Below are 27,370 nucleotides of genomic sequence, written 5' to 3'. Positions count from 1 at the left end.
GTACCTGATAACTACAAACCAGGCCATTCTGCCAATTTATCTGATCACCTCAAATGCCTTTAAAAAAAAAAAACAGAGTCTAGTTCTGACACAGCAAGTGATGCTTAATAGCATTGTATGTGGTCAGTAGCAGTCCCACCAATTATTGTTTGTTGCTTTAGTATTCTGTTGGGTAGCATAGTCTTTAATGTGTAGAAGTATGTCTTCCTCTTGGCCCAGTACCTTACATCCACTGCTTCAATTGTGCCACCATCTCAGTGTCAGTCCACCAAAAGAGGGTCTCTCCCTACTATTGGACAGACTGAAACTAGGAAGAATAAGAATTAAGCGCCTGAGGCTTTATTTGTTACAGGAATTACCTGTTCTGCTGAACGTGCTACATAATGTGTGTGACCAACTAGCTGGATGTGGCTTAGCTGTACATGCAGGGAAGGATAAGCAAGTGAATGCTGTTTCGGAGTTTGTGAATGAGTGTATCTAAAATGCCAGCAAATATTTTTGTCCTCTTACCTGCTGTAGAGTAGGTGTTCAGCTTTGTTAGTTTTTGATGCTTGTTACCAGTGGGTGTTACAGGGGAGTGTGTGGAGAGTATGTGAAATGAATTGCTGCCTGAGGTATATCTTAGAATGTATAAACAACAGCTCAAGTTATGTGGACTTTTAATTTTTGACTGAGTACTAGGGCAAGTGGGCTTCCTTCTTCAGGAAGCAAAACACATTATCTTCCATCTTCATCTTAAAACATAGAGTATTTGGCTTTTTTAATAACTTTTTAAACTGTCTAGAATAGCTTTTTGAAATTAATTTTGCTCGTCCTACACATAAAGGAGTCTGTGACCTGATGTTAGTGTCCTATTTAATATGTATTTAACATACTGTGACAGTGGAGCATTTGTTACTTCCACTATGCAAAACAAAATTTTTCCAATGAATGAATTACTACCTAATGTAATAGCAAGCAAGAAAGAAAAGCTTTCCTTAGAAGTTTATTACTAACTTGTTGTTACAAGATAAACTAAATGAGTTTTAATTGTGTTTCCCTCATGCAGTGGACTTCACTGACAAAGATGTATCGTTAGCATAATACAGTCTCACTATTTCTGCCTCTTGGTATTTCTTGTAATGCTTAAAAATATAGTGTGGTGAAGACTAGAAAAGGCATCTTTTTTCCTTCCTCCTTAAGTTTATGGGTATGATAGCATTTTGTATAGTAAACTATTTCATTCTTCCTGCTTCTAAATATGGTGGGTATATTGAAAAGATATTAAAAAACAAAATAGAGGAAAAAACTACAAATGAACAAAAGAGCCAGAGCAAAACTAGAAAGTGAAACTGTGTGTATATAAGAGACTGCATTGCATATGCCCTTAAATCCAGGAAAGGGAACTTTAAATGTGAGTGTGTACTTGTGCACAAAATAAATCAAAATTAAATGTAACTTTTATGGTTCTAATTTTTTAGAGATGGTGGAGCCAGGACAAGATCTGTTGCTTGCTGCTTTGAGTGAGAGTGGAATCAGTCCAAATGATCTATTTGATATTGACTCTCCGGATGTGATTCTTGCAAATCCAGCACCAACTCCAGCTGTTCAGCAGGTTAAAACAAGAACATAGTTGCTTGCTAGAGGATATAAGAGCTTGTACTTGATGTATTGTGGAGGGGGGGCATGGTGGCCATAGCAAATGGTTAAAGAAGGTGAGCTTTTCATAAATTTCTTCCCTCACAGTAGTGAGATTAGAACATGACTTGCTAATTCATTTTAAACTCCTGTACAAAAAAGCAATCTGAAATACACTGTTGAGGTCAGTATAATCATAAATATACTTAACATCTGGACATTAAATGGGGGCATGCTGTCATGTATCCATGGAGAACTCTTAATATCACTGGAGTCTATCTGCTCTCCTATAAAATGTGCAAAAAGTGTAATATAATACAGTGTTTAAGCTCCATGACAGCATTCAGTCTGCAGGAACATAACCATTTCAGATATAGACTGGGAACATTAGTATGTTGAACAGTGATGTCGTGAAACTAATTACATTTTCACCACAGTTAACTAACAAGGTGTTGTATGTTTAACTTCTTTGCATGTGAAATCAACCACTTGATGATCTTTATTTTCAGTGAAACCTTTGTTAATAAGCACAGTTAAGGATGTCCCCATTAACTTCCATTTTGTGGGTGGATATTTAGTCTTTACGGTTTTTTTCCCTGATAACGTGAGTGTTTTCTGATGCTTGCTTTCTTTCCTCTGCAGTCAGTGCCACTTAGTGCGTTAGAACTAGGCTTGGAGACTGAGGCCACAGCTGCTGTGAAACAAGAACCAGAGACTGTATCAACTCCAGCCTTATTGAATGTTCGGGTAAGAACTAGTACTTCATGATTTTGTATGTGTGTATGTGGTGGGTTAATCTTGGCTGGACACCAGGTGCCCACTAAGCTGCTCTGTCACTCCCTGTCCTCAACTGGGTGGGGAGAGGAAAAAAATAGGATGAAAGGGTCGTGGGGTCGAGATAAGGACAGGGAGATCAGCAATTATTGTCACCAGCAAAACAGGCTCAACTTGGGGAAATTAATTTATTGCTAGTTAACAGTGGAGTAGCATAATGAGAAATAAGAAAAAAAACTGAAAACACCTTCCCCCCATGCCTCCCTCTTCCTGGGCTCAACTTCACTCCTTGCATCATCACACATTGTCTCTGCCACCCTTTCTTCCTCATGCTCTTCACCTGCTCCAGCAGCTCCTTCACAAACTTTTCTAAACTGTGTCCTTCCTACAGGCTGTAGTTCTTCACGAACTGCGCCAGCGTGGGCCCTTTCCATGGGACACAGTCCTTCAGGAACAGACTGCTCCAGCGTAGGTCCTCTGCATGGCCACAGGTCCTGCCAGCAAACCTGTTCCAGCGTGAGCTCCTCTCTACAGGGTCACAGTGTCCTTAGGGCACATCCCCCTCTTCTGCCCAGGGTCCTCCCTGGGCTTCATGTGGAGATGTGCTCCACTGTGGAGCTCTCTGCCTCACCACAGGCTGCAGAGGAGTCTTTGCTCTGGCACATGTAGCACATCCTCCCCCTCCTTCACTGACCTTGGTGTCTGCAGAGTTTTTTTTCTCGCGTATTCTCGGTCCTTTCTCCCAGTTGCTGATTGCACAGCAGTTTTTCCCCCCCTCTTAATTATGTTGCTACAGAGGCACTACCAACATGACTGATGGGCTCAGCCTTGGCCGGTGGTGGGCCCATCTTGTAGCTGACTGGAATTGGTGTATCAGATGTGGGGGAAGCTGCTGGCATCTTCTCTACATCTGCTGTAGCCCCACCGTTACCAAAACCTCGCCACGTAAACTCAATACGGTATATTAGTAAAATGTAACAAAAGAGATGGGACTGTAAAATGCCAGTTGGCCATCATCTCAGTTCTACTTGTACTGAGACTGTGAAAGCTTAGCGTACCCATGGGTTGATATGATTTCTATGACAAGAAACACAAAGGAGGACAAAGCAGTATGCAGAAAAACATTTTGAAGTGTCCTCTGTGCCTTTTACTTCCCCTGCATGCAAATTCTGGGGATAGGGAGGTTGTGTAAACTTGTCTCCCATACCCGAAGTGTGTACCGCCTTTTCTAGCTGCAGATAATTCTGAGCGCCATAGTCTGGTGGTTGCACCTGAAATAAGAATACAAAAAGCAGATCTGTAGGAAGGTGGATGTAGTGCAGTGTGTCTGAAAAAGGCTGTACATATACTTTAAGTAATCCATGTTATTTACTCTGATAATTCTGCGGCTAGCGTATGTATTGGAAATTCTCTTCAGCTCAGGGTTCCTGTAGTAGTCATGTTTTGTGCGTAGGTGATGAATCCTTCACCCTATTTTTTAATTTCCTTTTCCTTATCTTAAAATAGAATTTAAAAACACTATTCAAAAACATTGATACAGACACCTCTTGCTCAGGCTGTTGCACCACAACATAATTATTCTAGCGTCTTCAGCATGTTATGTGAAGACATTTCTTACTACAAGAGTCTTTTAAAAACTGGTCACTCCTCTACTCTAGATGAAAGGTTAATTTCATCTTAATGTCATCTGCTTTTTTTCACTGTCTTCTAAGAATTTCCCTGGTTCTTTATTGCTAGCAACCACCATCCACCACAACCTTTGTGCTGAATCAAATAAATCAGCTTCCAACTTTGGGGACTACAATAGTGATGACAAAAACAACACCTGTTACAACTACGAGGCAGACTATCACTGTAGCAAAAATCATTCAGACCAGCACAACTACTCGACCCTCGGTTGCAGCACCAGCAGTACGCAATGCCTTGACCACTACACCTTCAAAGGACCAGATTCAGCTGAAAGATCTGCTGAAGAATAATAGTCTTAATGAACTCATGAAATTGAAGCCACCTCCTAATATTGCCCAGCCAGTAGCAACAGCAGCAAGTGAGTTTTCTTCTTTCTTCGTAATAACAATATTTTAGACAAATAGTGAAATAATATAATGTTAATATCTTGGCACATTTTGTGTTTTCATTGATTAGTAGAATATCCCAGTAAAATGAGATGGTCCAGAAAACCTCATAAATTCTAGTGTAACTTTAATAGTGTTAGAATTTGGTGGAAATAATTCAGTAGAGTTCAGAAGTCATATGAAATAACAGGCTTTTAAAAAAAATTTAAGCTCTTGATTTACTGCAGGGAATGAGGAAAATGATATTTCAGATGCAGCTGGCAAATTGCTAAAATCAATTCATGAACGTTACTGAAGTTGATTTGGCTATCTTACTTGAGTCTACATCAGTTTCTCTTCTACTGTATACTTGCTGTGGAACTGTGACAAATTAGTACTTTTTTTTTTTTTGGCATCTTCCAAACTAGATTTATAGTACACGCTGGTACTCCTATATTAGGGTGTTTCTCTAATGAATCTCCTGGGAAAGAAAATCTCTATCCTTGTGTTTCATGGGAGGTGTCAGATCTATTGTTTAACAACTTAAGTCCTAAAACCTTGCTGTTTGTTTCCATGTTACTTCTTAAATGTGTTAATTTACATGCCACAAGTATTTTGTTACTATGCTCCAAATCTTCACTTCTGCAATTCCTTTCATAATCTTTCCTTGGATGTTATTTCTAATATGTGGACAGCTTATATACGGCCAGCTTAATATGAGGGAAAAGCTGTATGTGTGTGTATTTTATGATTTCATTTTTTCAAGTTACTCTAGTTTTAGCACGCAGTTAAGATCAGACTAGTTGAGTTTGAAAATATCTCTATTGCTGCTTTTTCTGAAAGGTATACAGGCTTTTTCTGGATTGCTGTATTTTCATTGTCTCTGAAGTAAGATTTACTGATTTTTATAGGCGGGTCTAGAAGTAACCTATTTTTTCATATGCAGATAGAGTGTGCAGTAAACGAAGATGGCTGTTAGGGCATAAACAAAAAAGAATGCCTCCTTGTTTCATTGCTTTCTGTTATGGAATGGCTGAAAAAAATTGAAATTGAGACACCAGCTGAAGTTGAGGCAAGGGGTAAAGGAAGGAGGGAACGTTTGATAGGAATGACTTATCCTCTTTGTGCTAAATGAAAACTCACAGAAGCACATAAGTAGCAGGTAACATCAATACATGATAGCCATTGTAGTGGCACGACAGCAGAAAATAGTTGAATCTGTAACTTCTGTATCCAGTGAAAAGGTGACATGCAACTTCTAGAACTGCATTTCTAACCATGTTTGTGTGCTTGTGTTTCTGGATCTTTGTGCTTTAAAAAAAAAAATTGACAAATACTTGTAGAAAATTCAAGGGCAGAGAAGCTCTTGGAAGAAAACACGGTCTTTTAATATAATTCAGACAGGAGTTCTAGATTGGAAAATACAAAAAGTTAAATTATGCAAACTCTGAGGAAAACTTTATTTGTGCAATTGTCTTAATTGGTTTTTAGGGGAATTTATGCTAAATTTATTACATGAATTGTCTGTTAACATGATGGAAGCTTAATAGCTTGCTTTCAATGTTTTACGTCTATCCTTCTGTAAATTTTCTTTAGTTCTGTACTGAGTCCTATTGCCAGTTGCTTCCAAATGTGGCTGAGGACAGGAAAGTTAATAAATCATCCTCTTGAAGGATCTTGTTATTAACTTCAAACAATTGAGTCCAAAATGTTGACTTATTGTTTTACAGAATTAATTGTAGTTTCTTCTAAGGTGGCAAATGCCACCAGACCGGGTAAGTTCATTTCTGTTAAAACACTGGGCTTTTTGGTTTGTTAAACTTCAACGGCTCACAAGGTGGAGTATTTCTAAATACTATGCATAGATTTGGTGAAGGTCCAGGATATTTTTTTTAAACACTGAAACTAATACACAGCTGTGTCAGATGTGGTGGTATTGCATGGGAAGTTTCTTCAGTCAAAGAAGTAACAGGTATTTAACTCTTTGCTCAGAGACTTTTTAATTTGGACAAAAATATCAATTGTGTTCTTGAAGCATCAGTGTGCTACTGCACACTTTAAACTTCTCTTTCACTTTAAACTTTCTCTCTCGTTAATAGAGAAGGTTGTTAATTTGGGTCCGTTTTGGAGGGAATTCCTGTAAAACACAGCTTTTCTTTTGTAGCTGATCTAAGCAATGGTGCAGTGAAGAAGGAGGCTTCCACAAAAGAGGTAGCAAGAATATGGATAAATGATATTAAAATGAGAAGTTTTTCACCTACTATGGTAAGTAGTATAAATGGTTAATTTGCCAAATGAATGTATATTTTATTGGCCACAACCACCTGTGACTAGTTTCAGTAGTTACTCATATATGCCTTTTGTGTGGTAGAATTATTGAGTGCATCTGTTTGTTCAAAAGGTTAGTTTCTCAGTAGATGAATACTTGGTCAGATGACTAAAACTAACCGCTGTGTAGAGCAGGCCACCTATATAGTAAATGACAATTTCAAGAAATTACTGTCCTTAACAGAACTTCATTGTGTGGATGAAGAAGGGTGTGCTCCCATTAAAGCTGATAAGCACATCAATTGCTCTGCGTTTGAAGACCTTTTCTTTTAAAATATCCCCATTCATATAACTAGCAATGAGGAAACTAGAAGACTTTCTCTCTAGCATGGCTGACCTTTTGGGCAGTTTGATTTAAGATATAAATTGAGTATCATTCAATTTTCTAAATGTAATAAGAATACATTCTGATGCTGTAAACACTTGGGTTTCAATGTCTTCACTGATAGCTTGTGGTGAGCAGGGTTCCTTAGTGTCTGGCATACAGAAGGATTTTCAGATTAGTTTTTTATATTAAACATTAAGTAATTGTGGAAGATTTTTGATTTGTCATCTAGCAAGTACTTTAAAAATACTCACATGTAGATTGATCCAAGATCACAGTGAAAAATGTATAACTGTCAGGTTTCAGAGAATATTGGATAGAACTGTGACTATTGTAACTATTCTCCGAAGCTGTGAAATTACGAAATGAATGTGAAACTGCAGGAGACTTCATGGGAGTACTTGAAAGTTAGGTTTTGGCTGTTAACTAGCTTTTGCATTTTCAAGGCAGTTTTCTTTAAGTCGTAGTTTGGATTTAGTATGCTGTAAGAAGTGTTTCTCTTTTAATTCTGCTTATGTGAGTTTGGAGCACTTGAATCTCCTTGTAAAGGTGTTGTGGTTTAACCCCAGCCAGCAACTAAGCATGTCAGCTGCTTGCTGTTGCCCCCCTGGTAGGGTGGGGGAGAGAATCAGAAGGATAAAAGTGAGAAAACTTGTGGGTTGAGATAAAGACAATTAAATATGCAAAGCAAAACAAGGAATTCATTCACCACTTCCCATTGACAGGCAGGTGTTCAGCCATCTCCAGGAAAGCAGGGCTCCTTCACATGTAACGATTACTTGGGAAGACAAAATGCCGTAACTCCAAAGGTCCCCCCTTCCTCTTCCTTTCCCCAGCTTTATATGCTAAGCATGATGTCATGCAGTCTGGAATATCCCTTTGGTCATCTGAGGTCAGCTGTCCTGGCTGTGTCTCCTCACAACATTGTGCCCCCCCAGCCTACTCGCTGGTGGGGTTGTGAGAAGCAGAAAAGGTCTTGACTCTGTGTGAGCACTGCTCAGCAGTAATGAAAACATACCTGTATTATCAACACTGTTTCCAGCACAAATCCAAAACACAGCCTCATACTACCTTCTGTGAAAAAAAATTAGCTCTATCCCAGCCAAAACCAGCACAAAAGGAGAAGTTCCCTGACTTCGTGTCTTTGAAGGGTTGTTCAGAGTGTAAGGAATCTACATTTCCATCTGTAGCTTTCCCAGCTGCTCACTGGTCCATCTAGTACATATGTTAAAACATTCAAGTGCAAGCTTGTGCTCATTTAATTTCTCACATTAATTTCCAGGACATAGAGTATTAACAATGTGCTGTTTGACTAATGCAGGTACTTTTCTATTCTAGAAAGTGCCAGCAGTAAAAGAGGAGGAGGAACCTGAGGAAGAAGATGAAGAAGAAATGGGCCATGCAGAAACATATGCTGAGTATATGCCAATAAAATGTATGACCTAATGTTTCCTTCCATCAGAAGTCTGAAATGTTTCTAGAGCCAATTTATTTACTCTTCTGTACTTAGGAACACTAAGAAACAGATAGGTTACTATCTGAATCTAGTAAAAAGGACCTGAATTTGTGGTGGTTCCTCCTAGGAAATTTTTCTCTTCTATAGTGCTTAGTTTTGGAAGGTATGCAGATTTTTTTTAATAGAAGAGGAATTCTTTAGTGTATCTTTGAGCAGTACTTGTTTCAGAAATATGATTGATTGAACCAAGATCAGGCTTTTTTTACCTATGTTAAGACACTTCGTGCCTCAGCAGAGGAAATTTTGTAAAGGGATTAAGTGGTGACTGCTACACTTCTGAATCTAGTTTTGAGTCTTTTGGTGTGAAATTACCCAAAGCATGTTCTTCCTGCATTGTTCCTGACTGACTTCTTACACTTTTAAAAAACACAAACAGGTCTATCTTTTACTGCTGTTAATTGCCATCTTCTCTTTTTCCCCCTCCTTTCTCTTCTTTATTGTAATCAGTGACAAAAAGCTGTTATCTTGTTTTCTAGGTACATTGCTGACTGGCTGTAAAAGCGAGGCAAAAAATTTTGCATGGAGTTTGTAGCTAAATGGCTAATTTTTAATGTCACCGATGAGATCTGTCAGCAATTAAACCATGTCTGTTCTACATCTTTTCTCCTCTCATACTGTTTAAAAACAGCACTATATAAATAGTGAGAAGAATGTTGCTTTTGTGATTCTGGCATCTTGAGGCCCCCTCTGGCCTTTTGGGAAGGCAAGGTTCAGACCAGTTTTTCTCAAACATGTCAAGTACACAAATATTTTTTATGAACTGACTTTTATCTAATTTTCATAAAAATTGGGGGAAGGCGGTGAGAAGAGAAACAAAGTTAAGATTGCAGTTATATAAATTCAGGTTAATGTATTCTTTTGTGTGTGATGCAGTTTAACACTTGACGTACTGTTGGAATGAAACATAGTTGTTGTTGAGTTCAGCCTTTGCAATGGACAACTGTAACTTGTTTTGGTAAATATAATAACCTGTGCTGCAGCAACAGAACTCTCTATTTTTCTTCTCCCTTCCTCCCCCTCCCTTTTCAACCAGTAAAAATTGGTCTGCGTCATCCTGACCCAGTAGTGGAAACCAGCTCATTATCCAGTGTAACTCCTCCTGATGTGTGGTACCAGACATCAATATCAGAAGAAACAATTGATAGTGGCTGGTTGTCAGCTTTGCAACTTGAAGCAATCACTTATGCAGCCCAGGTATGCTAGACATTAGTACAGCTTAAAAGCTAACATAGAATTTAAGAAGAAAAACTACTATCTGACAAGCGCAGCTATGTCAGTTTTACAAGGAGATAAAATAATAAGTGCTTAAAGGTTTGGATTGCATTAGAAGGTGGCAGGTGAGCTTCGGTTCAGGTAAGTGTGATGTAATACACCTAGGAACGCTTTGTCTAAACCACTTCCATGATGCTGATCTAAAACTCTTAAAACTCGGGAAGGACACCTCAGTCATTTTTATTTCTCTGAAAGAAATTAATGGCTGTAGTAGCAGCAGGTTAAGAAAGCCAGTGCTGTTTGGCACCATTGGGAAGGGTATAGAAAGCAAGACTGGGAGTTATTTTGCTGCTTTATTAAACTTTAGTGGGCCCACATCAGACATTGTGTGTGCAGCTCTGCATGTCAGGGAGGAAGGTAGTGACATTAGAAGACAACTAAAATGGTCACATGAGGGAAGAAGTTGCCTCATGAAAAGCGACTAACAAGGCTGGGATGCCTTGGGCTGGAGAAGAGAAAAATGAAGGGGAATGAAATCAAGGTTTACACAATCAAGAAGGCAGTGGAATCTCACAAAACAAGAACAAAGCAGGATGTGGTGAAACTAATAGGAGATTAGTTTAAAACGGATGGAAAAATACTTCATTGCACAGACAGTGGATGCCTGGGTCTCGCTGCCACAAAAGGCTGTGGAGGTGCAGATCAGTGAGTTAACAAAAGCAGCCAGTTCTGGTAGTAGGCACTAAAAGACAGATATGTACAGCAATTTTAGGTGCTGAGGGAAGAAGGGGGATAATGGCTCACATAATGCAGGAGACTTATATGCTTTCCCTAAGTAAAATCCCCTCTTCCTGCTTTCAGGAGGCTGCTTGGCTGCGTGGACCACTGGTCTCATCCAGTAGGATGTTTCTTATGTTTGCTCATTTCTGACAATCCACAGTGATGTGTTCTGGAGAATGGGTACAAGTTTTTTGTTCTTTCTCCTACAGCAACACGAAACATTCCTGCCCAATGGAGACAGAGCTGGATTCTTGATAGGTGATGGTGCTGGTGTAGGAAAAGGAAGGACCATAGCTGGCATAATCTATGAAAATTACTTGTTAGGCAGAAAAAGAGCAGTCTGGTAAGTGTGTCAGGGTTTGTTAGAGCAGACACTGTAGTGATTATGGTACTTAAATTCAGTGTAACCTGTCTTTCAACAAATGTTCTAGCAACTGCTTTTTGAAATTTTGCTGTAACTTACAGAATATATGCTTTGTTTTATATCTCAGGTTTAGCGTGTCAAATGATCTGAAATATGATGCTGAAAGAGATTTGAGAGATATCGGAGCAAAAAGCATACTGGTTCATTCATTAAACAAGGTGTGGAAACTTTTTACTATGTACAGTTGAGGCAAAACTTTAGGTACGCTTGTGTGACAAGTTGTGCATGTTGACTGTTTTAAGAGCAAGAATGTACTAATTTCAGTAAATTTCCTGTCTAGGTCTTGTGTGGCAGGCCTTAATCTTACGAAGAACCACACAGTGCTTTAAGTTAATCACGTAAATAGGCCCCCTGTAGGATTAAGTCTTAGCGTGTGGTATTTTCTTTAAAACCATTACTCTTCAAGTCACTACTGACACTACTAGTATTTTCTAGAAGTTGAAATAGTCTTTAAATCTTTCAGACTTCGTAGCATTTGAATTTTTTCCTTTCTATCTCCCAGTGCACATTTTATATGTAAAACATTTTGTATGTAATACCTGAATAATGGGCTTCCTCAGTAATTTATTAAAGCTGCAGTACGATGTGCAGTTATTTTTGGAGACTCTGCCTCTGCTCAGGATTATCCACTTAAAAAGTTGTGAAGTGTGATTACTGGTTGAATTCACTGAAATTAAAGTTTGTTTTAAGTTAGTCTTAATTTCTAAAATACAGCAAAGCTTTAGAAATTGTCATTTCTGGTAGAAGCTGTAAATACACTTGACCTATTAGCTCTAAGGGATGCATTGAAACTAATACCGTAATTGTTTTTAAGGAAACCATGTAGCCAAAGAATGTGTTTGCTAATCTTTTGAGACCTCAGACCTAGTCTTCCTTAAGTATATAGTTAAGTAAGGCCCTTAACCACATTACCATATGCCAGCTTTGCCCCAGTCATGATGTAGGGATACAGATGGTTCAAAGTGTACACACCTTATGGTTAAGACCGCCAGCATCCCTTAATCATATAATAGATGGCTTTGAGGAGGATCTCTTTTGCATAATTTCAGTAAGTTCTTATCTTATTGCAGTTCAAGTATGGGAAAATTTCTTCCAAACATAATGGAAGTGTGAAGAAAGGTGTCATCTTTGCTACCTATTCTTCTCTTATTGGTGAAAGTCAGTCTGGTGGTAAATACAAAACCAGATTAAAGCAGCTTCTTCATTGGTGTGGTGAAGACTTTGATGGAGTTGTATCCTTTATCTGGAGTTCAGTTGATTGTAACCTAATTGCTATTTAAGCTTACATCGTTAAAGACAATGTTGTATTTTTATTTGCTGGTATTTTTAGGTGTTTTTCTTTATTCGGTACAGTACATGATTTGTGTGCATGCTTTGACATTAGACTTGAAGTTTTACAAACTGTGCCAAATCTATTACCATTATATTGTTGCCACACAACTCTTGTACCAGAGTGAAGCTTCTGCTTTTTCTATAACGAACACAAAATTAAAATGCAATGTTTAAGAACCTGAAGTTTACACAGACATTTTCTCCAGTGAATTCTTAAAAAATTTTGAGTATAAACAGCAATTTAAAGAACTCAAGTGTTGATATTTGTGCCCTTAAATACTTACTAGCTGAATATATTTCCCGAAGTTTTTAGTGAAAAATATGACTAGTGTCTTTTTGAGTTTACAATTTACTGCTGCCACCTATTGTAATTAGTAGATGTTCTTGTCTTCTGTTTTAGCTTCCCGTGCTAAAAATAAGTGGGACAAAGTTTTTCCTTAATTACAGTTCAGATTGTATTTGATGAGTGTCATAAAGCTAAGAATCTGTGTCCTGTTGGTTCATCAAAACCAACAAAAACAGGTCTGGCTGTATTGGAACTTCAGAATAAACTTCCAAAAGCCAGGGTTGTTTATGCTAGTGCCACAGGTATGTACTACTTAGTTTGCATTAAATGTCTCTGTGTGTTTTTACTGGCACCGGTACAGAGTCTGTTCTTCTCCTAGGTGCATCTGAACCAAGAAATATGGCATATATGAACCGTCTTGGAATATGGGGTGAAGGAACTCCATTTAGGGAATTCAGTGATTTTATTCAGGCTGTTGAAAGAAGGTAATATTTCGAAGAGCTATAGCAAGAATGCATATGGTTGTGGTTGACTGTGCTTTCCAGTTCCTTTGTCATAGTCATCTGCAAACTTGTCCTGTTACACTAAAAACTTTCTGACTGTAGCTTCTAAATCTACTGGAAATGTCATTTACCTTACGTGGTGAAAAATGGGACATTTCCCTCGCTCACAGAAAATTCTGAGAGCTTTAGAAGCTTGCTGGGAAAATAGCCCTCTTAAAATGTGAGTGTTATGAAATGCAAATATTTTGCTGCTCATTGTGAAAAGACACTGTATGTACTGCATATGCTTGGTATAGTTGATGTCTCACTATATGCAGAAGCCCTCTAACGTTCATGCATTCAGCTTAGGCAGTTAACAGGAAAAAGTCTTGTTATGCCAGAAAGCATAAGAACCCAGTTCAGAAAAATTGTATCTGCTGTTGCAACGTGTTTCATATTCCAGAACTTACTAGAAAAGCTGAATGAGAGGTCAGTAGAAAATGCAACTGCTACATTCTTTGGTAGGTGAGCATCTTAACGTATTAAGTTTTGCCTACTTAAAAAATTTTGAACGCTTCAGAATGCTACAGTAGGGTTTGGTGTGCATCTTCTTGCATACCATCTACATGATGCATGATTTTTCTAGACTGTGCAAGTGTAGTCTCCACTTCATTACTGAGTAGGTATCAAACGAGCAATAATGAAATTGCAGGTCCAAGCTTGTGAGTAGGTTAGCTTTGCAGGTGACTTCTGCGCTCTCAAGGTATTGCTAAAGGTGTGTTGCTGTTGAAGAGAACTTAAGTTACCTACTAGTTTAATTATTTTCATACCAGCATAAATCTGAATAGCTTAATACAGTTTGTGTTCATTATTTTAAAACTTCAGTGGAGTTTATAAAATGGCAGTGCAAGATTTTGTTAAATATTTGGACCATTTGGACCAACTGGTCATTATCCAGTTACAGTTTGTAAGGTACTGTCTCCTAATGCATGCTAGGCCATTTGGGAAAAAGTAACTACTTGAGTGTTTGTACCTCTTGGGATACACTTAATACTCATGAGGCACGGATATAGTTTTATGTGAAGGCTAAATTTCAAGGCCCCCTTGATTGGATGTGTTTATCAAAACAGTACTAAGGATTTTGAAAACATTCCTTTGCATTTGTAAGCATGCTATTTTCTTCTAAAGCACTTGGGTGTTTTTTTCATATCCTTGCTCTTGAAAATTCTAATATTGACTTAATTTGTTCCTTTATTTTAGAGGTGTTGGTGCCATGGAAATAGTTGCTATGGATATGAAGCTGAGAGGAATGTACATAGCAAGACAGTTGAGTTTTTCAGGTGTAACTTTCAAAATTGATGAAGTTCTACTTTCACAGGACTATGTTAAAATGTACAATAAATCTGTGAAACTGGTAAGACTGCCTTTTTAACTTTGCTTTCTGTATTGAGTTCTGAGAGGTTGAAGTTACTGCGTTTAAACTTGAATACTCCTGAAATAGCCTGTTGAGAGACAGGAATGGCATCTTCTTGTCCCATCTCAGTGTAAAGATTTCTCCATTTAAGACTTGGCAAAAAAGCTGTTAATTCCTGTTCTGAGTCATAAAAGCTGCAGTTTTGAGTGCATCTTCCAGTGTCTGCCAGATCCGCTGCCTTCTACAGGTACTTCAGAGACCTTGGTCTTTGTTGCTTAAGATAAAGCTGTTCACCTGTTGGTCATATTTTTGTGCTCCAGACCTCTCCCCCTTTAGGCAATTGAGCTGAGAACAAGCTTGAAAAAATATTAGACAGGCTGCATGCACTTCTTTGTTGAAGTGGTATGGTGGAGTGGCGCTTGTAGTTAAACAGCACGGGGTGTTAGTTTTCATCACGTGACAGATCAAATCTAAAGCATTGAAGCTGTGGTTCCCTTTAATGTTTTCATTTATTCACCTGCTAGTTATCTTTTTCATGTTGTTCTTAATTGTTTTGTCAATATGCTAAGCTGAGTGTCTTTTTCCGGAGTGCACATTCTGCTTGTACATGACCACTGCTGCATTAGATAAAAATAATTACTCCTTGGGTGTAGATTAAAATGAGCAGGGTCTTTACCTGCTGAAGAGGTGCTTAAGCATGACTCTGTATTCATATTGTATAGCTACAATAATTAAAATTTATATTTGACAGGTGTATGACATCAACTTTAAAACAGCCCTTTACTTTAAACAGTATTCATAAAAGTTGTAATCATAAAAGTCCAAAGCTTACTTTACCTAATCTGGAAACAATTGGTATAATAAAATGCTGTAGAAATGGAGGCAGTGGGGAGTTTTTCCTCTTGGGATCCTGCTTTATACTTAATTATGGGCAGTGTTCTTTGCTTTCTTAACCTGAGTGTATTAATAAAGTAAGTAGATAATTAGAAAATACTGTGTATGTTTGCATTGGCAGTAAGGTAAATGTATCTGCTTTTCATTATTAGAGTAATTGTCTTATGAATTTATTAAGCCATAGCTATTTTCTCTTTTGCGAGCTTTGTTTGATGTATGATGAGTCTTCTTGACTTGCAGTCCCATAGTACTGTAACTTTAAACTTCTCTTCTGTCTTTATTTGGATATTAAACAATACCTGTGTAGCCTTGAAATGTGACATATAAAGCAATTAACATTTTCTTCTTCAGTGGGTCAGTGCTAGAGAGAGGTTTCAACAAGCAGCTGACCTTATTGATGCAGAACAACGAATGAAAAAGTCCATGTGGGGTCAGTTTTGGTCAGCTCATCAGAGGTTTTTCAAGTACCTCTGCATAGCATCTAAAGTGAAGAGGGTGGTGCAGCTAGCTCGTGAAGAAATCAAGAATGGGAAAGTAAGTTGATCAAGACCTATTTTTAAATATCTTCGTTAAATGTAAAGCTGTTGGGGTTTTTTTGTTTGTCTCGAACACAAATATTTGCAGGCATAGTAGTATGCTTTTACACTTTATGGTATTGAAGCTATTTAATGAGCAGAAATTCATGCAAAAATAAACTTACAAATTCAGTTGTTTCAGTGACAATGCCTTGTATTCTTTTGTCCTTTAGTGTGTTGTTATTGGCCTGCAGTCAACAGGAGAAGCAAGAACATTAGAAGCTTTGGAGGAGGGTGGCGGTGAACTGAATGACTTTGTTTCTACAGCAAAGTAAGACTGAAATTCATTAGAACTGTTACAAAACTAACCTTAAACCAGCTTAGGAATTTGTCCTTTAATGTGTAAAACATGCATCAGTGCACAGGAAGTTGGGTATCCTTTAGTACCAACGTTCTTAAGCTGTCTGTACACAAAATCTAACCATATTGCTCAAATGAACCATTGGTTAGTTCTTAGTTCTGCTGGCACTCTGAAAGGATGTTTTCAGGTGTGAACAACTGGTACTGTTTTACTCAAACTGGGAGGAGGGGAAGAAGAAAAATGTGTACACTGCATTTATTTATACCAAAGGAAGTTACAATCATGACTTCCCTGTCTCTTGTGAGATGAGCCAGATCAAATCCTGAGACTACTTTGCTGAAGATCTTAATTTATTAAGTTAATCTGTCATGTAAACTCTGAGCAGTAGGAAGATGGCAGTAGCAATACTGCTTGATACCAAAACCAAATTTAACAAGTTATAAGTAACAGTGCTGTAAAGCAAATGTCTCCTACTTTTAAGAAGGTGACAAATACAGTAATATGGGTGATAATTATACAGAGTTCTCATGTAATAGCATTCACAAGGAATGCTGTTCTTCAGAGAAGTTAAGCAAGCTGTTAAAATGTTACAGGTTGCTACTTTAAATGCAAATTTTGACTGAAGAACCCTTTTTTCTTAAACAGAGGAGTATTCCAGTCTCTTATTGAAAAGCACTTTCCAGCTCCTGACAGGAAGAAGCTGTTTAGCTTGTTGGGAATTGACTTGACTGCTCAAAGTAATAACAATTCACCCAGAGACAGCCCTTGCAAGGAGAACAAAATAAAGAAACGGAAAGGTAATGCCTAAGCTCTTACACTAACGCTGTAGTGAAAATAGCAATTTTAGAGCTGCCTAAGAGTGAATTCTGGAAAAAATACGGGAATGTAAATATAAGTACAATCATTCGTGAAAGAGCATGTATTAAAAGTCTCTAAGACCTCTGTTAGAAACTTCCATTAATGTATTTTAAAACTGCTGCTAACGCAATATGACCTGTAATTTCTGGTTACTACTTTGCTCAAAATTGGATTGATCTAGTACTGGACTATGTCCCAAAAGGCCTTGCATGTGTCAGACCACTTCCTGATGCAGTCACACAAATAACTGCTTTCTTTTTCTTGAGGCTTTGTAAAGAGAAGCCTAATACCAACCCCCTTCCCAAACTGATTATATTCTTGCCAAAAAGTAGCTGATCATAAAAAGAACTTGGGAGAAAGGTCTTACTAAAACTTAGATTAGATTCTTTTAAACAGCTCTATTTAGGAGTTGAGTATTTTTTAGTTTGTATGCCGTGGTGGTAAAACAAACCTCCAATACAGATTACAAGGTCTAAGCTAGCTTTTTTCTTCTGGGGTGATGGAATTAGGTGAAGAAATAAGCAGAGAAGCCAAAAAAGCTCGCAAAACAGGTGGCCTTGCAGGCAGCAGCTCTGATGAGAGTGAAAGTGAGTCTGATGCTTCAGACAATGAAGAAAGTGACAATGAGAGCTCCAGATTTTTGAGTTCTGGAGATGATGATGACTTCAACCCATTCAGAGATGAATCCAGTGAAGATGATGAAGATGGTAAGACAGTTTAAGTGTTTCATCAAGCAGGTAGCTGTACTTGCAGATAGTAAGCATAAAGTGTTTCCTAACTGTTTCAATAAGCCAAAAATAAGAGTGTTTGATAAGCACATTGTTTAATTTTAATGAGACTGGGATTAGTACTAGAATGTTGATTTGCATCTTTAAGTAGATTTTACATACTGGAGTTCAGACTTTCCTAGGTCATCTTTTGTAATGAGAATGTAGTTTTTTCAAAGGAAAGGATGGCTTTTTAGCAAATGCTTGAAACTTTTTGCAAATAACTTCCTTTAATTCTAGATCCCTGGTTAATTAGAAAAGAGCATAAAAAAAATAAAGACAAGAAAAAGAAGAAAAGTATAGACCCAGATTCTATTCAAAGTGCCTTACTAGCTTCTGGTCTTGGATCAAAACGACCTAGCTGTTTTACTTCTACTGCTGGTACCACCACTTCTAGTACCAACACGTCAGGTAAGAATAAGTTTCTTTGATGTTGATTCACTTTCTTAGCAATTAAGCAGTGAAATTCTAAATCTTAAGAGTGTCTCTTAAATTTCAGCAAACAGTAACACAAACAGCAGCTTTGTAACAAGTCAGGATGCTGTTGAAAGGGCCCAACAAATGAAAAAAGAACTGCTTGATAAACTGGAAAAGCTGGCTGAAGATCTTCCACCTAATACACTGGATGAGCTTATAGATGAACTGGGTGGTCCTGAAAATGTTGCAGAGGTAGGCTGGTGTTCACATTTAGGAAAAAAAAGATGTTTTCTGCTGCAACCATACATTAGCTGGCTGCAGTAAATCAGTGTTGTCATTCTTCAAGGTTGCATGTGACCTACGTATCTATTAAAGAGAACTTTGTTTATCAGTTTTAGACAGTAATCTCACAGGGATAAGATTATAGGTTACTTTGCTGAATGCCTCTGAATTAAAGAGAAACTTGAAGATTGTGTCAGAATACAGACAAGAGCTCTGAAGGGGTAAATAGCTTGTTTCCAAGACTGATAGTTTCTTGTTGGGTAAATCATACTAGTTTCTCTTTTGCTTTATAGTGGTATCTTTAACTAGGTGTAGTCAGTTTGAAGGTGGTGTATATAAAAGAGAAAGCAGCTTTAGTTCACCTTCCTAGGCAATGAAGATTAAGAACGTGCATAATGAAACTGCCTTAGTGAAAAGCCTTGATAAATTATCTGCGTTTTTTTCTGTCACTTTAGAAACATGTCTTTAGTAAGCTACCTCTCTATCGAGTAGAAACAACATTGAGATCTAAAGACCCTGTTAAAGTCAGTGACAATCTCAGCTGTCAGTTTAATTTATTTTCTTAGTAATATTGATAATGGACAGTAGTATGTTACTACATCATTGCTACATAGGTATGCTTTGTTATGGTTTTCATTCCCTGAGTTACATCTAAATAAGTGTTCCACATAGCAGATAATGGCATCAACCAAAAAATAATCCAGGTTCTTTAGTGTAGTTTTGCATTTGGAGTAAATTACCAAATCTATTTTAAGGTTGGTATATGAATGGATAGCATCACTACTTGAAGTTTTTGGTCACATAATAATTTTGGTATTGTCATAATGAGCTTGTATTCTCTTTTATTTTCAAAGATGACAGGCCGCAAAGGGAGAGTTGTAAGCAATGATGATGGCAGCATATCTTATGAGTCGAGATCTGAACTTGATGTGCCTGTTGAAATTCTGAACATCACGGAAAAGCAGAGGTTCATGGATGGAGATAAGGTAGTCCTTAGAGATACAATTTTGAAAAACTTGCCAGATGCCATAGTAACACTAAGTTATTCAACTTGTGGCTCTACCATTATCCCACAGTGAGGTTTTAGGTACTGTAAGTACTAGTTAGTGTTTTCATTCACTGCTATTTTGTTTTTCAAACCAGTATGTTCAGTAGTCCTGTCGAATATGTGGCTGCAGTGTGCTTTAAAGGTCAAGCTGTAGTTTGGGTGGGCACAGAGACCCACCATTGCACGCATGCCACACCTAAAGCTAGCATCTCTAAGCTGGTCTTGTGAAACAGCTTATGTTTAAAAGGCAGATAAACCTTCCACTTCTTTGATTCCTTTACCTGGATTACTGTGTGCCTCTGTTTCCAAGAGAAAATAATGAAATTGAGAAATGGGGAAAAACACTGACAGACCTGGTAGGAGATGGAGAAAAAAAACTGAGTGAGGGGCTGAAGGGAAAGGTGGAGGTTGTTTACCATAACAAGGATTGAGAAATAATGCTGGGAAGAGTGATAGCTTTTGTCCTTTACATTGCACTCTGAAAGGAAGTACTGACTGGAATAATGGTAGAATTGAAGTGGATAAAAGGAGAAAGAAAAACTTCCCTGTGGTTCATTTGGGATGTGCTACCACAAGAGGGCAAATCAAGTAAATGTAGCTGTTGCGTGGAACTTCTATGGTCTCTTGTTACACTTGAGGGTAAATACTCGTGTTCCTGTGAGTGATTTGCGCACAGTCCAAACATTACATTCTTTCAAGGCAAATTCATTCAGATACTAGAATGGCCCTGTCCTCTTCCTTATACAGTATTTGCAGCAACTTTTTGTCTTCTCCGTGTTGCTTGCTATCAGAGCAAGTCTCCTTGTGTCCCTCCGCTTTTCTTCCTGAAGTGCAGGCAACATCACAGAAACCTGCCCTTTGGAATGGCAAGTCTGCAACATATACTGCCTTTCTTCATTTGCACAGAAAGGCGTTGCTGAAAAGTAAAGCGAAAACCACTCTTTTCACTTAAAAAAAAAAAAAAGTTAGCCTTTCTAACTCTGATGGAGAACAATACTTCCCCCTTCCCCGCCCCCCGCCATTGCAATAGGAAGACCAAATAACAATGAAACTATGCCAGACCCATGTTAGTGGTAATTGTAAAATTAATTTTTTTGGGAAACTGAAAACTGAAGCTTGATCTTAGATTTATCGCTAACTAACAACTCCTTTCTTAATAAAAGAACATTGCCATAATCTCGGAGGCTGCAAGCTCTGGTATATCATTGCAAGCAGACCGTAGAGCTAAGAATCAGAGACGGAGAGTTCACATGACTTTGGAGTTGCCGTGGAGTGCGGATAGAGCAATACAGCAGTTTGGTAAATAACTTTTTTTGTATCCTTCCCCTAGCAAACTCAGTAGTACTAACTGAACTTACTGCTAATTCATGAAGAGTAAGGTTGACTAAGCAACCTGTTAAGGACCCTTCCAATATTCCTTACCCCTGAAGAGAATCAGCTTTATCTATAGCCATAGCTAATAGTCTTGCAAGTTTTGAAAGAAACCTAGGAAACAAACTTAACACTGCAGCTTAGGGGTTTTTTTCATGTATCCAGTGTCTTTATGAAACTTGCCACAACTCTAAAGCATTTGTGTACTACCTTCTATCAGCTTTATTACAACAGAAACTAATTTTCAGCAGGATTAAGTTCTAGCTTTTTTCTTTACTATTCACAATTCATAGTTTATTAGAAACGTTCAATGAAGTGGAATTTAACATATGTGCTTGTACCTAATTATCCAGGAAGAACTCATAGATCCAACCAAGTGACTGCTCCAGAGTACGTGTTCCTAATTTCTGAATTGGCAGGAGAGCAAAGATTTGCATCTATAGTTGCAAAAAGACTGGAGAGCTTGGTAAGATTGTTTCAAGAAGTCTGATCCTTCATTTGAGAAAATACAACTTAGATTTCTTCTTAAAATTTGATTTAATTACAAAAGTGTGTTTTAACAGGGAGCTCTCACCCATGGTGACAGACGGGCTACAGAAACTCGAGACCTCAGCAGATTCAATTTTGACAACAAGGTGATGGTTCTATTTCTGTTGAAAGCTCATGCTGTGGTGCTTATTCCATAAATGACCTGTTGAGGAAGAATTTCTTCCATCTCCTGTGAAGTGTTTTTCTTATAACCGTATTACTTTGTGATAGGAGGCCTCTTTCTGAGCTAGGCAGTAAACTTTCTTAATTCTGTTTGCAAAGCCACATGGAACACAAATATGTGTGTAAGATACTTGTCTGCATTTCCTAACAATCCAAGTCTTAAGTAAATGGTATGTGTCCTTTCAGTTACAACTGAAAGATTAATTTAGCAGTTGTCATTAGAAATTACGACGGGGCTGTTTATATAGTGTCGTTTATAATTGAAAAGCTAAGAACCAGTTCCCTTTAGTATTGCAGAGAAAAAAGTTTTACTGTGAATTACAAATGCTTGTTAAACCATGTGTGCTTGGGGCTGAGGCACAAACACTGGATCACATTATTAGAGCAACTTTCTCTTTCTTACGCAGTATGGCAGAAATGCTTTAGAGATTGTTATGAAATCCATTGTGAACTTAGACTCGCCAATGGTCTCACCACCTCCTGATTTTCCTGGAGACTTCTTCAAGGGTAAGTATAATTCACTGGATATAGTAGCTATCTTCTGATCATTCTCCAGTGTGCAAAAAAACATGGTTACCATTTAAACTGATCAGCTGGCCCAGATAAGCTCTCACTGGATGTTATTGCTATGCACATTGCTTGAATGTTGAAGTTCGTGTATGAAACAAGATATAAGAACTCTCTCAATATAAGACATATTCTATATCCGTTTGGCCAAAGTATTACATACAGTTCTTTAACTTAATTTTCCGTTACCTGTTACAATATTTTGTTCTCTTCTGGTCTCATGTATAGTGCCATTAGTAGTTTTCCCTGCCTGTGTGTCCTGGAAGGACAGAAGGCAAAGTTCTGTCTTGCTTATTGATGTATTAAAAATTGCAAGTAATGTGTTTGAGGGGTGTCAGAAGTTTTGGAACTGGATCCTGAAACAAGATTGGTAAACAATCTGTTACTTCATTGGTTTATTTTTAGATAGCAAAGCAGCTATGATTTAACTTCTTTCTTTTTCCTAGATGTTCGTCAGGGATTGATTGGCGTAGGCTTGATAAATGTAGAAGACAGATCTGGAATACTAACGCTTGATAAAGGTATTTGTGTGTTTACTGTATTTTTAGAATGTCGCTAGGGATGTCATATATTATGATAGTGGATTCCTAGCAACAGAACTGAAGTGTAACCATCTAAAAAGTGGCTTCAGAATGTCTTTCTCCTTTCTGAAAGAATGGATTTAAGTAGTCTTTTTGAGACTCTGAATACTGATTGAGAGCTTGTCGTCATCAAGCTTAATGTCTGTTGACCTAATATGTGTATTTCTTACTCTTTTTTTTTTTAAGATTATAACAATATAGGGAAATTTCTGAATCGAATTCTTGGTATGGAAGTACATCAGCAGAATGCTTTATTCCAGTACTTTTCTGATACGTTAAATGCAGTTATTCAAAATGCTAAAAAGAATGGAAGATATGATATGGGCATCTTAGGTGAGTAAATAAATTTCTCAGTACTCTTGTACTTAAGTAAGAACAGACAAGCAGAATAACTTTACCCTTTCCTTTAAGATTTGGGCTCTGGGGATGAGAAAGTAAGGAAGGCAGACGTTAAGAAGTTTTTAACTCCCGGGTATTCTACCTCTGGACATGTAGAATTATACACAGTAAGTTAATTCCGTATCTTCTTTGTATGAACTAATGAAACTTGCTTGCCAGTATTTAAAACACGGCAATTGGCTAAGTGTGTGCTGAGTGAGGGGAGGTTCCAGGCCTTTCACTGGGCAATATTTGGTTCTTTAGTTCCTATGTCTGTAACCGTTCTAAAGCCTGTTCTCATTCAAATACTCCTGCATGGTTCTCTTCTAGATCAGTGTAGAGAGAGGAATGTCTTGGGATGAAGCAACTAAGATCTGGGCAGAACAGACAGGTCCAGATGATGGATTTTATTTGTCACTACAGGTAAGACTCTTTGTCTCTTGGATTATGTTCAGCGAAGTTTTTGGGGGGCTAACCAAATATACTGTCTCCTCTGAGAAATGTACTGATCGAATTAATTACTACTCAGCTTTGCAAAATGCTTTCAATCTTACATTAAACTTCATGCTAAGTTTGTTTCCAACTCTAATTATGAAGCACTCCTTTTTAGCTGTTCAGGATATTTTCTGATAGGAATGTGAGCCCAAATTAATAGCTCTTATTTAAACTTGCATCAAGAAACCCAATGCTTTCCCTGTAAGGAAAAGTTCTGAGGTTAATGTAGATTAGTGGTACTGTCTTCTAAAAGTGTCATTACTGGTTGTCCTGTTGTGTGCACACACGCACCGTTACTCTGTAAAGAACACAGTTACGGAATCGCTTAAGGTAGATACTGTCCACATGCTTCCATGTACAAAGTTTTTTGTTTGTTTGTCTTTTCCAGATAAGAAATAACAAGAAAACTGCTATTCTAGTAAAAGAAGTGAATCCTAAAAAGAAGCTTTTTTTAGTGTACAGACCAAATACTGGGAAACAACTCAAACTAGAAACATGTGCAGACCTGAAAAAGAAATATAAAAAGGTAACCATCAAAATTATGCTAGTTTTAAACTTAGAAAAATTTTTAAAGAAATACAAGAACTTTTTCAGGTATTTCTGTATAATTCTAGCAAGTAAAAAAACTAGGCTTATTTTTCTAGAGCAGAACTTGTATTTGGGTCTTTTTAAGTGGGTCTATATGGTTTCTGCATTCCTACATGCAAAGCTTTCTGAATATACATGATCTGTGGTGTGGTAATATAAAATGAGGTTTTTTAGGATCTAGGAAGGAAAAGTCTTGCTTCTATGTGACGTGTACAAACATGCTTTTAAATAAGCAGCTATGCACAGTGTAATCCAAGCAATGGTTCTGAAGATTCAGCTGTTTGCTGATGACGTTTTAAATACTGTAATAGTTTATTTTGTTTAGAGGCTGGTAAGATGTCTAACACTTAAACAGTCTTATGGTGTTGAATTTGTAAAAACTTGAGGAAACAGAGATTAGGTTGGTTATTGGAAAAGCTCTGAGATTCTGCTACGTTAAAGCATTTTGCTCATCCTTTGAGATGGCATTTAGATTGAATAGCCCGAAACTATAGGATAATGTACCCCTCTATCACCGTCAGAATGTTGGTGCTTTCTCTCTTCTCACAGCAGTGACCAAATTGCTTTTGTTCTATGCAAGTCTTGATGTGTTTTACTTCATTATTCCCACTTTGAATGACTTTTCCAGGTACCTTCTGAAGATGCTCTGCCACACTGGTTAGAGCAGTACAATTCTTCTGCAGATACCTGCACCCATGCTTATTGGTTAGTATTTGTGTGCATGTAGATGTTTTAACTTAAACTGTTTACCTTAAATGGTTTATTGCTACTTCTGTTCTTCTGTTACTCATGTGAAATCTTGTGTTTCTTGCTCAAGTTATATTGTCCCATGACCAGTCAAATGACCCAACCTTTGAGTGGAAACACGAAGCTTTGCACTTGCCCTTAATATCCTGACATGTTAGATGAATGCTAATGTATAAATTGCACTCAAGTAGAAGTATAATCACCCAGGAGCAGCTTGTGCTTTAAGTGTCTTGATCTGATCTATTATTGTGGTAGGATAGTTCAAATGTTGGGGGGTGGGGGCGCGGCAATATTTGTACTTCACATAGAGATGAGAGAGGGGTCAGAAACAGCTGTTCGTGTGCTGCCTCCTCTAACGATGTGTCTGAACTCAGCAGTTGTTGTCAAATTCCTGAGGAACAGCATAACTGGTAGAAGCTTCAGGTTAATATTGGAGCTTCTCAAATATACTTACCAGATACCAGTTTCCTGTGTAACAGATTCAGGTTCTCAGGTGATCCAAATGAGTGGTATCTTTGGCTTAAAGCTCTGTCTGTACATTTTGAAGATCTGGTCCTAAATAGGCCAACACTTCTCAAAGCCTTACTGTTAAGAGGCATGCTGTGGCTAAAGTAGCCTACTCTTACTGTGTACTGACAGCCCTCGCTCAACGCTGAATACAGGTTAGATAAAGTCTCATTTTTAATTGAATTGGATACATGGATACATTTTGTTTGCAGAATTCTTTTGAAAGCTTTTTTTCTCTGCTGCAGGAGAGGCAATTGCAAGAAGGCAGGCTTGGGATTAGTTTGTGAAGTGGGGCTCCGCTGTCGAACTTACTATGTCTTGTGTGGTTCAGTATTGAGCGTCTGGACAAAAGTAGAAGGCGTTCTAGCCTCTGTGAGTGGTACAAATGTGAAAATGCAAATAGTTCGTCTAAGAACAGAAGATGGGCAGAGGATCGTAGGTAAGTGGCTTGTCTGCTCCTTTTTCCATCTTGGAGTAGAAGGTAGTTGTAACTTAGTCACTCAGTCACATAGGAGACTCTACAAAGATGCTCACAAGAGAAAAGCTCATCAGTATGCATGTTGGGGAGAGGCAGAAGTGCAACAGTTGAAATCTGTATTTGTAGTACAAACACTGTTTTGAGTCAAATTAAAGAAGGAAGAAAGGGTTTTCTGTCAGGCTTTGGGACACTTATTCTCTCCGTTCTTTTGACTTACTAGAATTTAAAAAGTCATACTCAGCCTGTTCCAGCCAAGCTACCTTTGGAAGCCATAAGGGCTCCACTTTTTTCCTCACTTCTGGTAAAGAAGAGTAAGCCCTTGAAATGGTTGTTTTCATGGTTTTTGAGCTAGTGAAAGTAATGTGTAATCAATAGTTTAGAAAGACTTCAAGATGAGGTCATTTCTTGTCCCTAAACCTCTTAGCAAAGCCCACATAGGAGGTACCTCAGAGGCTAAAATCTCCATTTATTTTTTTAAATGTGGGCTTCCTGTGGATGTGCAGTATCGTGGCAGCTCCTGCTCCAGTAACTGTTTTCTAAGATGTTGAAACCAACTTTTTCGTCTTTAAACTTTCATGGTGTTGTAACTTCTGTGAGACGCAAAAACAGCTGACTTCTGGGTTTATGTGGCAGTGGGTAACATAAGAGTAAAATTGTCTTCAGGGACAAAACGGCAACTTTTTTCTACTGCTTCATGACCTAAAGGATCTAGTGACCTCTGAAGATAAACCTCTTGCTAAGAAGCAGAACCTGTAGCTGTGCTTGATTAGACTTGACACTGGAAACAGTCACTGCTGATTGTTGCATAAATTAAATGGTGGAATCAGTGGCCTGCGGTTTTAACGAACAAATCGTTTGCATGCTTATGAAACAATTGATTTGTTCCTGTTTTCAGGTTTGATCATTCCTGCAAATTGTGTATCGCCCCTTGTAAACCTCCTGTCAACATCAGACCAGTCGCAACAGCTTGCAGTACAACAGCAGCAGATCTGGCAGCAGCATCACCCGCAAAGCATCACCAATTTCAACAACGCATAAGAGGACAAACTACAGGTGTTGACTTTGGTGTTTGAGGAAAAGGCTGTAAAAGCATATCACTTGCATAAAAATCAGGGACAGATTCCAAAGAAATATAACTTTTTCAGTTCAGTTGTGTGCTCTCCAATACTTTGGGAATAGAGAGATCTAAAAAGGTTGGTAGAACTGAAAGCCAGCAGTTGTTTATGGTGGTGCATCTGTCTTTCCTTATGCTCTCTGTAGT

General features: G+C 38.0%; 1 protein-coding gene across 2 annotated transcripts; it reads left to right on the top strand.

Annotated features, from left to right (window-relative positions):
* Positions 1-1,462: 1,462 nt before the first annotated feature.
* SBNO1 (strawberry notch homolog 1) lies at positions 1,463-27,147 on the top strand (the record flags this gene model as incomplete). 2 transcript variants are annotated; one of them, XM_082007625.1, is made up of 31 exons in its annotated part: positions 1,463-1,594; positions 2,260-2,364; positions 4,129-4,438; positions 6,610-6,710; positions 8,437-8,533; positions 9,648-9,808; positions 10,816-10,949; positions 11,098-11,188; positions 12,101-12,262; positions 12,815-12,950; positions 13,028-13,133; positions 14,391-14,544; positions 15,790-15,972; positions 16,187-16,284; positions 16,960-17,111; positions 17,682-17,879; positions 18,180-18,350; positions 18,439-18,608; positions 19,493-19,624; positions 20,850-20,985; positions 21,411-21,523; positions 21,621-21,692; positions 22,176-22,275; positions 22,782-22,856; positions 23,103-23,249; positions 23,328-23,422; positions 23,625-23,717; positions 24,178-24,315; positions 25,006-25,082; positions 25,877-26,070; positions 27,005-27,147. In XM_082007625.1, the coding sequence occupies 31 exons, from the start codon at positions 1,463-1,465 to the stop codon at positions 27,145-27,147; spliced, it is 4,176 nt and encodes a 1,391-aa protein (XP_081863751.1). The 2 variants fall into 2 exon arrangements, with proteins under 2 accessions (XP_081863751.1, XP_081863752.1); XM_082007626.1 differs by lacking the exon at positions 2,260-2,364.
* Between the last annotated feature and the right edge of the window lie 223 nt (positions 27,148-27,370).

Source organism: Phaethon aethereus (genome assembly GCF_964289735.1).
Source record: "Phaethon aethereus genome assembly, chromosome: 17".
In the NCBI taxonomy this organism is placed as follows: Eukaryota; Metazoa; Chordata; class Aves; order Phaethontiformes; family Phaethontidae; genus Phaethon; species Phaethon aethereus.
This window is presented reverse-complemented; position numbering and strand designations above follow the sequence as displayed.